The 12,328-nt window shown below is 47.0% G+C and overlaps 1 protein-coding gene across 1 annotated transcript in view; it reads left to right on the forward strand.

Annotated features, from left to right (window-relative positions):
• Positions 1-12,328, forward strand: part of Bcr (BCR activator of RhoGEF and GTPase) — a 128,438-nt gene that overhangs the window by 440 nt on the left and 115,670 nt on the right. The window contains exon 1 of the mRNA XM_033762357.1: positions 1-873. This exon is cut by the window's left edge and continues 440 nt beyond it. Coding sequence (XP_033618248.1) covers positions 1-873 — 873 coding nt within the window. The remainder of the gene's footprint in view (positions 874-12,328) is intronic.

Genomic DNA, 12,328 nt, shown 5'->3' on the forward strand with positions numbered 1-12,328 from the left:
CACTCGCGGACCGAGACGACCGAGGGCCCCCAACCAGCGTGGCGGCGCTCAGGTCCAACTTCGAGAGGATCCGTAAGGGCCATGGCCAGCCTGGGGCAGCGGACCCTGAGAAGCCGTTCTATGTGAATGTCGAGTTTCACCACGAGCGCGGCCTGGTGAAGGTCAACGACAAAGAGGTGTCGGACCGGATCAGTTCCCTGGGCAGCCAAGCCATGCAAATGGAGCGCAAGAAATCCCAGCAAGGCTCTGGATCCGCCCAGGGGGACGCGTCCAGGACCCATTACCGTGGGCGCTCCTCGGAGAGCAGCTGTGGCATCGACGGCGACTATGAGGACGCAGAGTTGAACCCCCGCTTCCTGAAGGACAACCTGATCAGTGCCAATGGTGGCAGCAGGCCCCCTTGGCCGCCTCTGGAGTACCAGCCCTACCAGAGCATCTATGTTGGGGGCATGATGGTGGAAGGGGAGGGCAAGGCCCCACTTCTGCGCAGCCAGAGCACCTCAGAGCAGGAGAAGCGTCTGACCTGGCCCCGCAGGTCCTACTCTCCCCGAAGCTTTGAGGACAGCGGAGGTGGCTACACCCCAGACTGCAGCTCCAATGAGAACCTCACTTCCAGCGAGGAAGACTTCTCTTCTGGACAGTCCAGCCGAGTGTCCCCAAGCCCCACCACCTACCGTATGTTCCGGGACAAGAGTCGCTCGCCCTCCCAGAACTCCCAGCAGTCCTTTGACAGCAGCAGTCCCCCAACCCCGCAGTGCCAGAAGCGGCAGCGGCAGTGCCAGGTCGTGGTGTCTGAGGCTACCATTGTAGGTGTCCGAAAGACTGGGCAGATTTGGCCCAGTGATGGGGACAGCACCTTCCATGCAGACACAGGTGGGTACTCGGAGCTCCTTTGGCTGAATATACCTGCACCTAGGTAGGAAACGCTTAAGGGGTAGAAAATAGCAAAGGAAGTTTCCGAGGAAGAAACGGGTAGATTTTTTTGAATGGTTTTTCCATTGCCATTGTGGCTTATGGCTGATCTTGCACCTGAGCTAACTCCACCCCTTTCTCCTGAATGCAGATTCTCAGTGTTTGGAATGGGGTTTTGTTGGGAGGATTGGTAAGACGGATGGCAGGTGGCTTGTTCCTTTGGTTAAGAGCACCACACTGCTTGTGTAAGTACACGTGAAAGGAGGGAGATGCCCTGTCACCTGCAGTGCTCCTTGATCTTTCTGTGATGGAAGTAAAGATGCGGTAAAGCTGGAGTAGTCTTTGCCAGATCCTTTCAGTGGAGACTGGTCTGGGTTTTGGACATTCCCTACCACTGCATGGTTTCTTCCTAGAGGTGTTATGTGACACGTTTGGGGAACCCTAGATGTGTTAGCCACTTCTCGGCGGTAGAAGTGTCAGGTTCGCTTGTTAGCAAGTCAGAGCAGGCGAAGATCAGAATTAGGAGGAAGTGAGGTGATAGATAGCTAGTTCTGACTCAGTGGGCCCTGAAAATCAATCAGATGAAGATTTTATCTGCGGCTGAAGCAGAGCCACACTTGTTTTGATCTGCCTGGCTTGGATGCGAGCTGTCACCCATTATTACCTTGTAGGATCCTCTGTGCATGTTAACCTACCCCACTTTCTGATCCTTCATTGGGCTCCTGCCTCTGCCTCTCGATCTATCCAAGGATGAGCACCCACAGGTGCTTATTTTAATAGCAATCTGTGGTCTGACCCCAGCCCTAAGATCAAGCCTATTGTATTGTACAGTAACTTCTGTGTTGTATGTAGAGGTCGTGAAGTGTTTGGGACCAGGTTTTAAGAGCCATACAAGTCTGCAACTGGGGTAAGAGGAGGGTGGTAGGCTGGTGGGCTTGGGTGGCGGGGAGTCTGTGAGGCCCTTGGGAATCTCTTGCAGTCCCTGTCCCTGTTGGTCTGATCTGGTTTTCTGCTGTTGGAGTTGCTTGTGCTTCATTTGTTAGAATCCTCCTGAAACAAGTGAGTCTATTTTTGGCTCTATGAAGCTGCTGTTTTGTGCTCAGTGCTCTGTCCTGTTTCTTTTAGGTACTTCCAGTTGCTGATTTGCCATTTGCAGCTAGGGGTTGGCTGTGGTGTGTGGCTGGGACCTGCCTGCGGCCTGGCCCAGCTGCATTCCCTAACTCCTTGGTGGCAGGATGAGAAGCTGCAGTATTCAGACGCTTGCTTTGTAGGCACATCAGTGCCTCTGGGGTCTGGAGGATTCCCCTGTGGTTACTGGGCACCGCCTGTGTCCTGCCAGCTGTCTGCTGGGTGAACCAGCTTGAACTGGTCCTCAGCACTTTGGTACAGGAGTGCATTACTAATGAAGGAAGAAAATAAGTGTTTTTCTGGAGACCTGCAGCCTGAGGTGATATTCTGTTGCTGGCAAGGAATTCTGTGTTTCCAGAAAGTTGAGCCTGGCCTCTCCTACAGCTCCTTGTACCTGTGGCCATGTTGCCTACTATCTTCAGACTTTAAGGCAAATCAGAAGAGAAGAAAGTAAGAACTAGAAGGAAGTGAGGCCCAGCAGGAGAGGCATGGGGTAGGCTCTAAGAAATAGCTGAGGAGATAATTTTACAGTGTTTATAACTTCTTGGATCCTTCTCGGAATATCTTCAAGGTCTCGTGTATTCTCTCTTATTAGGTTTTTATTTTTTTCCTTCAGATATTTTTAGGGTTTAAGAACCTTAAAGCAGCCAGATGTGGTTGCACAGGCCTGTTATCCCAGCACTCAGGAGATTGAGACAGGAGAATCACTGAGAGTTCGAGACCACCCTGAACCACATATCGAGATCTGTCTCAAAAAAACAAAGAACAAAAGAAACGTCAGACAACATCATTTAAAGGCCCTCACACAGAGCTATATTCTCAGTCCTTTTTTCATTTTTTGTTTTGAGACAGGGTCTTACCAGGTGCTGTGTTGCCCAGGCTGGGCTCAAACTTGCTATCTTCCTGCCTCAGCCTCCCAGAGTGTTAGCATTACAGGCAGATTATACCTTGCCTGCTTAGTTAACATAGCCCCCTCCCTCAATGCGTCCCCTGCCACGAGGCAGGTGCGGTGCCACTGAGCTAACACAGTTTTTTAAGAGAACTTTTACGTTCGCAGCAAATGTGTACAGGGACTCCCTGCTCCCACCGCGTCCGTTATAAATGTCCCCCATCGTGTGGGCACATTGGGGACAGTTATCACCCCCAGTCTGTAGTTTGCATTAGGGTTCCCTGGTGGTATCCTATGAGTTTGGGTCCTTCTAGACTTTAAGACTCCTATTGTTTTAGTCCCCAAAACCTTTACACTCTGTTCCCAGCCATCTCCTCTGACATGTGGCTGTGTGTGGCTGGTAGGGAAAGAGGAATCCCGCATCGGCTCAGCCGTCTGTCTCTGCCCGGACTGTTTACTGATGTTCTTTAGATGTCTGTGGGGCCTGCTGGTCTTGAAAGGAATAATGAAGAAAATTACAGTGTGGGAGCGGGTGGAAGTTACCCGGATATTCTGCGGTGGCAGACACAGTGGCCTGGCCCCAACACTTCAGAATCCCTGTGTATGAGTGTGCACTCATATCTGAGTTGAGGGCTGCTGGTGATCAAGAGAAGGTGCTGAAACCTTCATATTTTGCTCTGTGCCAGGCACGATGCCAGGTGCTTCTTGCAGGGTCCCTCAGAAGCTCTTTTCATTACCTGGTGGTGGGACTGCCCATTTGCAGGTAAGTATGCAACCAGGAAGTGGCATAGCTGGGATCCTCCCTTTTTTATTGTTGTTATTTTTGAGACAGACTCTGATTATGTAGATCAGGCTGGCCTTGAACTCACGCAGTCCTTCTGCCTCAGCCTCCTGAGTGCTGGATTACAGGTGTGTGGCACCATGCCCAGCAAACTCCATTCCTCTGGCACGTGGTGGCCCTGTAGTCTTCTTGCTGCCCCACACTTCTACCTGAGAAGCATACCTGGTTTGGTCCAAGCATCCCTCCAGCTCTGTGCAGCTAGTGCCCACCTCTCAGGTGATAGGTAACGGGTGGCTGTGAGTCCTGCACTGTGCAAGCTCTCCCCATGGTACGTGTGGACTACAGAGGAGAGAATGTTGTCCTTAGCAGCTTAGAAATTAAAAAGACAGAAGTATATATACACAACGCACTTAGAGGGCAGTGGGATTGGGGAAGCTTCTAGCTTCCTTGGCTCATTAGCAGTTCAGTAGCTGAGGGTTGGGGCAGTAGCTGTCTGTCTGAGAACTATCTACAAAGGCTCAAGGCCACCCATGTACACCCTCTGTGACTGGACTGTGCATGTGTGTAGTTTTTAATGATAAAACATAAAATCTACCATTTTAACTAAAAAAATTTTTTTATGAAATACCCTAAAGACTTCTTAACCCATTGTAACTATTTTTAAGCACTGAGTTCTATGTTATTGAGCAAATTCATGTTATGTGACCATCTCCTCCATCTATGAGAGCTTCTTTATCCTCCCCAACCTGAAACTCTGTCCTCATTAAACTTTTCTGTTTGCTGCCTGGAAACTGCTGTTCTTTTCTGTCTCTGTGAATTTGATGGCTCTAAGTACCTCATGCCAGTGAAATCATACATTTTTCTTTTTGTAACTGGCTAATTTCACTGAATATAATTAATGTTCTCAGGGTTCATCCATACCATATCGTACATAGGATGCTTTTTGAAGACAGGAGTCAGTGATACATTTCCAGGTCTCCTGCATCAGAGGTTTCCACACAGCTTATACAGGGAGGTCCTTTCTTTTCACAGCTCCCTGGGAAGAAAGCATCCTGTTGACTGTATCTGCCCCTCCCTGTTTTATCGGTGTACTTTAACTCTCCGTTCAGAGAACTTTGGCAAGGCATTTCAGGAGGCAGAAGGTCTTTCTATTAGGTCTGAGGGGTTTGTGATTCATACCTCTAGCCCTGCATCCCCCTCCACCCTTTTGCATGTATGACCTGTGTGTGTGTGTGTGTGTGTGTGTGTGTGTGTGCGTGTGCGTGTGTGCATTTAAACTAGGGCTTTGAGCATGCTAAAATGTGCTCTCTCATTGAGCTGCAACCCCAGCCTGACTCTTATGTCTTGTGTTTCCTAGTAGCCTCTAATGTGAGTTGCTGTCTGTCTTGTGTTTTTGTCTTTTTTTGAGCAGCTTCGTTTGCCGTTTGGATTCCAGGAATTTGGTCGTGCCAGAATGGTTACTACTTTGTTTTTGTCTTGGGTGACTGACTGGATAGGCAGCCAGTTTGAGTAATCGTGAGGCCATCAAAAGTCACCCAGACCTTACATTGCCTCCGTCATCACCTCTGTGGAGTCTTGTGACCACCTTTGGATTGAGTGATAAACAGAGACTGAGTGGACAGATCCGACAGGATAAAAATGGTCTAGATCAAGTTTTTACAAGGGTTCTCTGGCTTGGGAAAGCTAATGTTTTGGGAATACAATGAAGCATTCTGGAACATTTCATTAAAGGAGGAGCTAGGAGTGCTGTTATTTTATTTATTTATTTATTTTTTGGAACTGGGGATCAAACTCGGGACGGTGCGCTTGTGAGGCAGGTGGCGGCACCTCTGAGCTAAATACCCGGCCCAGGAGTGCTGTTAATTTGAGTGTGCTAGGGAATGTGCCTGCTCCTTCACTCCATTTTGCCTAATTTATTGCTCTGGCTGGAGGTTCCCTGTCCCTTCCTTCCTGGACTTCTGTGGTGGGAGGGCCTATGTATTTGACTGGTGCCCCCGCAAGGACAGAGTTCTGGCAAACAGTATGTTCAAGTCCACTTGAGAGAAGACTCAGAAGCACAGGGTCCCAGCTATAGCTTATTCTTGTGGTTTGAAAGGGATCAGTGTTTAGAGTAAGGGAATGGGCATCTTGGAGGCATTGTCAGGTTATCAAATAATAAGTCTGAGTTTTGGCTAAGATTACTGCTTTTTGAATCAAGGCTCAGGAGGTGGATGGTGCATTAAACTAGCCTCACTGGAGTGTGAGCGTGTGTGTGTGTGTGTGTGTGTGTGTGTGTGCGCGCGTGTGTGGTTTTTTTGAGACAGGGTCCCACTGAAATTACCCAGAATGTCTTTGAAGGTGCAGTCCTCCTGTCTTAGATTCCTAGTGCTGGGATGATGAGCTGTGATTACAGGTGTCTACTACCATACCTGACTGCTCACTGGAGTTTTTCCTGCTTGATGTACAACTGTTGGGCTTTGAGGAGGGATTTTTTTTTTCCTTGAAAAAATGTAGTTACTTTAGTTGAAATTGTATGTCTATATTTAAAGGTTTCCATAATATACAGTGTACCATTTTAAACATACACGCATTTATGTGGGGCTGAGGAATGGAATCCAGGGCTGTGTGCATGCCAGGCAGTTACGCTATTGGGCTACGTCTCCAGTCCTTGTTTTAAGTGTGCAGTTCAGTGGTGCTAAGTGCACCACATTGTTGTGCACCATCACCACCGTCTAGCTCTGGAGCTTTTTGGTTTTGGTTCTGGGATTGACCTAGGACCTACCACGTGTTCAACACATGTGCTACCATCGAACTACTTACCCAGGCCTATCCCCAGAGCTTTTTTATCTTCCCATACTGAAACTTTTCACCCATTATATACTAACTTCCTATTCCTTCTGTGCCCACTTCCTGGAAGCCGCCACCATTATTTTTGTCTCTGTGACTTTGCCTGTCCTAGGTATCTTGTAAAAATGGAATCCTGCAAAATTGTCCTTTGCTGTTGTTCAGTCAGAGATGGTTTTTCAAGTTCCCTGAGGCAGCACTCTCATACTTAACTAACGCCTCATCACTATCTTATGTAACAGGTGTGTTTTCTTAAGGACAACATCTATTGGTTATGGTGATTATTTCCTTGGCTTTTCTACTCGCAGTCTTGTGATGGCTTAAGGTGTTAGTCTGCCAGGGCTGCCCATAGCTACCGCTGACTGAGTGGACCAGACAGTTGATTTTCTCATGCTTTTGAAGGCTGAAAATTTAGAAAAGGTGTGGCAGACTTAGTTCTCACTGAGACCTCTCTCTTTGGCTTATGGGTACCACCTTCTTACGGACTCTTCACATGGTGTTTCCTTCCTGGTATCTCTCGTGTGTCCACATCGTCCCTTAGGACATCAAGTAGAGTGTGGTGTGCACACCTGTAATCCCAACAGTCTGGAAATCAGCAGGAGGATTACAAATCTGTGTCCTGCCTGTGCAGTTTAGTGAGACCTGTCTCAAAAGGCTGGGCATGTAGCCCAGTGTAAATGCCCTGGATTCAATTCCCAGTAGCACAAGTGAGGAAAAAAAAAAAAAAAAAAAAATCCATTAGATTGGATTAGGGCCCACCCCAGTGACCCCAATTTTAACTTAATCACCTCTCAGAAGGCCCTGTCTTCAAATACAGTCACACTCTGAGGGACTGTCATTTAGGATTTCACCGTGTGAATTTTGGAGGATACAGTTTAGTTCATCCTACTGAATGAATCCTATACTGGGCAGCACGAGAAAGGGCTGCCATGGCAGAGGGGTTGGGGAAAAGGAGAGAGCACACATCTAGGCTGGACTCCAGCAGCCGTCTTGTGGGAAAATATTGAGTAAAGCATTGTTTAACGTTAGGCAGCATGGTGGGGCTGAAGTGATAACAGGCATGAGAGCACCACAAGCTAATGTTTTATGGGCTCCCACATCTCACCTAAAAGAGTTTGTTAGGGGTTGGATCATATTATTGCTAGGCTTTCTGTTATCTTTCACTTTTTTTAACTTGAAAAATTACTACAATTCTTGTATTGAACCCAGGGCCTCATGTATGCTGGGCAAGTGCTCTACTATTGGGCTGCCTCTTCAGCCCTTAAATTATTACTAATACAGCTTTATCCATCTTACCTACTTGCCATACTTTTATGTGAACTAAGGCAGCCACCTCTCATTATTTAGTCACTCAGAGGTATTTATTGATCATCTACTGTGCGCCTAGCAGTGTCTTTAGGGGAAAACTCTCGTTCTTGTTCATGGGTTTGGGCAAAGGTTTATCAGCAGGGCCCTTGGTTGGTTTGTCTGTCTGTCTGTTTCTTCGTTCGTTTTTAACCAATCAATAAAAACAGAACCTTTCTAATGTCATAGGATGGTCTCCTAATTGCGCATCTTTCTTTAACTACTATGTATGTTTGCAGTATTTCCTGTTAATCTTGTGTCTGTTTTCTTTAGGATGATGAGAGCCTTAAAACGAGCGGAGTGTCCTGCTGTACTGTGCAGTAGGACATGCCACACTGGGCCCCCTCACAGTGTTTGGTGCTTGGTGACGCTTCTGAGCCCATTTATGTCTGTGCTTTAAGCGCTGTAAGTGTTTGAGGGTTGAAGATAAAATGAGACTTCATCTCTGAGGTTTCTATTTGCTCAGACCCTTCTTTTTTCTGGCCACACTCCACTCAATTTCATCTGATAAGTGCCAGTGGATTTTCTAGGGCTGAATGTTACAGGTGCACAGTGAAGCTTTGGAGATTAATTTGCTTGGTGATGCTTTCTGTCTTTCTGTGCTGGGGATTGAACCCATGGGTGCTCTACTGCTCTACCACTGAACTACATCCCTAGCCCTTTTTAAATTTTATTTATTTATTTATTTATTTATTTAATGGTACCAAGGATCAGACTTGGGACCTTGTGCTTGCTAGGCAGGTAGCGGAACCACTGAGCCAAATCCTCTACCCTATTTGTTTATTTTTATTTTATTTATTGACATTATTATTATTATCATTATTTTATTTATTTATTTATTTATTTATTTATTTATTTTTTTGTACTGGGGATCGAACTCAGGCCTTTGTGCTTGCAGGCCCTGGAACCACTGAGCTAAATCCCTGGCAGTTTATTTTTATTTTTATTTTGAGATAAAGCCTCGCTAAGTTTCCTAGGCTGGCCTTGAGCTTAAAATCCTTCTGCTGCAGCCTCCTGAGTAGCTGGGATTATAGGTATGTGCCACTGAGTCCAGTTTATATTTCTTTCTTTGCTGATGGTTAGTCCTCCCCTCCTCAACCTTAGAAAGCAGCTGGAATCCTAAGACTGGAGCCTGCTAATTAGTTGTCTTGAGTTCTGGCTTTTGCTTCTGTGACCTTGCAGAATGACTGTGAACCCAGATTGTTACCCAAGGGAAGAGCAGTTGGCAAGTTCCTAAATGTGCTTTCATGTGGTGGGAGTGAGAGATTGAGATACCCCATTTGGTAGTAAATACGACTTTTATGGAGACTGTTTCATGAGCTCTCAAAACATTCTTATAAAGTGACTGGAGCAAGATTATTATTGTAATTATGTGCCATCCACTGATTGGGTCTGAGGACAAGTGAGACAAACACATATGCTTAAAATAACCTGCCCAAGGTCAAGTGGTTGGCAGAGGGGCTGAGCAGTGATATTAATCATATGACAGCAGACTCAAGGTGACTACTTCGGTGGAGGGGGACCTTGATTGGTTGTTTGGCAAACAGGTTTGGGCACCTACTTTGTGAGGCACTGATGATGCTCAGTATCCTGAGGTAGGCTCTCCCCAGAGGTGCTTTTTAATCTGGGGGGAAGATAGCCGTATAAACCTAGTGCTGCGATAGAAATTGTCTGGTCCTGGCCTTCAGGCAAGCTCTTGAAGGAGTCAGCCATCCAGGCACATCCTATTAATTTTGCAAGTCTCCAAGAGAGATTCTTGATAGCTCCTTCCAGGGTACTTTGCTGAGGCTCCTCCAGCAAGTTGTATGTAAGGGGCCCAAAAAGACAGATCTCTTGGAAGGACTGCCTGTCCACCTGCTTTTCTTACCCAGTAGTCAAAGGCTGTGAATGCTGACCATGCTGCTGGCTATGGTCCAGGGTGAGCAGGTTCCAGGAGGTGCAGAGAAGCAAGGCCTACTTGGAAAGATGGAGCAGAGATATACAGAGAATGCAGCTGTTTATGCAGAGAGGCAGGTGCATTGCCTAGGGCACCAGGGTGGTGGTCAGGGAACACAAGGAAAGAGCCCTCTCCTAACTGGCCAAGACACAGCTGAGGAGACACTGAAAGAAGAATAGGAAACTCCCTTGTACCAGCCCAGTGCACAGTGCAAGCCAGCCAACCAGAGCCAAGAACAGAGCAGCTTCTGGGGTTCCTTGACTCAAGTACTGTTGTTGCTAGAGAATAGCGTTTGAAGATTCACTTTACTTGAAAGGCTTGACGTGCTCCTTTCTTAAAGTACTGCTGGGGGTGACTGGTACGCAGTAGAGCAAGAACAGAATTTTCTGTATGTAACAAGGCATTGGTGAACATTCTCAAATAGCCTAAAGGCAGCGTATGTTGATCCAGTCTTGGCAGAGAATGCAGAAAGTGGAAGACCTGCACTCACCAGGGAGCCGTGGCCATGTCCCTGTGTGCCTCATTGCAGAGCCTTCATTGTCCCTTGGCTTCTGTCAACCTTCTCATGGAGTCTGCTCCATGTAGCTAATGTCCCTTGATTGAACACTGCTGTTTCAGTGCATTTTTAAGTTACATTAACAGAATGGCTGAGACTGGGAAGTTTATAAAGAGAAAAGATTTACTTAGTTTACCATTCTGAAGGCCAAAAGTCCAGGGTTGGGCAATTACAGCTCCCTGGCCTCTGCTGAGGACCTCAGGCCACGCCATGCATGGTAGAAAAGCAGGAGGGCGAGCAGGTACATCCAAAGAGGCAAAACAGAAGGCGTAACCTCACTTTATTTTACTCATAATTGGTCTAGTCTCAAGAGTGGGAACTTACTCTCGTGAGATGGGATTAATCTTTGTTTTGCCAGGGCTCCATTTGCATGACCCAGACACTTTTCACTTGGTCCCACTTTAACAACATTGCCTACTTAAGGAATTATGCCTTGATGGGAGTTTTGGAGGGGAAATCCACATTCAAACCATAGCAACAATTCAGCAAAGATTTCTAAGGAGAAACGTGTAGTTCAGTGGGGACAGGTCATTTCACCTGCTTGGCCCAGCCAGTGCTTGTCCACTATGAGTTCTGCAGGGCACAGGGTTTGTTATAGACTTCACGATCATCCCCTTTTGCTCTGTCCCCATCTTCCTGGGCCTTCATAAAAGAGGTCTTAGAGAGCCTCCTTCCCCCTTCTGCCGTGTGAGGACACACTTACAAGGTACCATCTGTGAGCCAGGAAGTGGGCCCACAGCAGATAGGGAATCTTCTAGTTCCTTAATCTTGGGCTTCCAGCTTCTAGAACTGTGAGACATAAATTTTTGACTGTTTGTAAGTTGTCCAGCCTGTGACATTTTATTATAGTAGCCTGAATGGGCTAAGGCAGAATGCAGTATCTATTTTCTGCATGATGGCTCTTGAGGGAAAGCCAGCCATATCATCTTGTGTACAGCTTCAAACACAGAAGTCCAAGGTCCTCAGGGCCCCACAGTGAAAATGGCTGAGCCTGTGCAGTGTGAGCACCTGAGAAAGTGTGGCCAAGGTATTCCTTGTGAAACACTTGGGTGGGCAGAATGGGGCAGACCTGAACTCACTTTCTTGTGGTGCTCTTAGAGTACCTGGTTTAAATTTTGGGGACCTTGGAAACTAGGATCTGGAAGAAGAGATACTTCTTAATTTTTTCTCATGGACGACTGCCACCAAGTTTGTAGGGAAAAGGCTTAAAATCCCTTTTTTTCATTTTTAATTACTAGGGCTGTAAGAGAAGAAGTGGAAACCACAAAATCTTTTCTCATTTTAATATAATAATAATAACCTCTCATAATAATAATGAGATTTAGTTCAGTGGTAGAGCACTTGCCTAGCAAGCACAAGGCCCTGTGTTCAATCCTCGGCACCTCCCCTCAATAGAGAAAGGGAGAAAATTAAGTTACTAAATCTTTGGCATATATTAGTTCAATCTGCTGATTGACAAGGGCTTTTGCAAACCAGAGAGTCCCCCTGAGGTCCTAGGGTCCCCGTGATGTTCAGGGCCAGCTTGGCAGCCCCCATGGGGTTGTTCCACCCATTCCCCCTTGTTGGTGAGCTACAGAACTCAAGAAGGAGCTGTGTGATGTTACCATAGAGCCTTGGGAGCACGAGGTGACTAAGGAGGGCCATGGTGACTTGTGACTCCTACTGTCTGCTGTCCCCTAGCCATGCCTGACCGTCCACCTTCTTGGAGCGCTAGGACAGTTTGAACCTTCAGCAAATTTGGGGATTGTGTCTTTCTGTCTGTCTGTCTGTCTGTCTGTCTGTCTTTTTCCTCGCCACCCTCCAAGAAGCCTTGTGCTAAGAAACCCAAATAACTTGAGTACCACCCTTGCTGGTGCTTGGGATGAGGATGGGCAGCAGGCAGGTCTGATTCAGTCTCCCTGATTTCTCTCCCATTCCCCTTGCCTTCTTATATCCCTTGTGGTCTTTTTTTTTTTTTTA

Source organism: Fukomys damarensis, unplaced genomic scaffold (genome assembly GCF_012274545.1).
Source record: "Fukomys damarensis isolate Sample0158 unplaced genomic scaffold, DMR_v1.0_HiC HiC_scaffold_12, whole genome shotgun sequence".
NCBI lineage: Eukaryota > Metazoa > Chordata > Mammalia > Rodentia > Bathyergidae > Fukomys > Fukomys damarensis.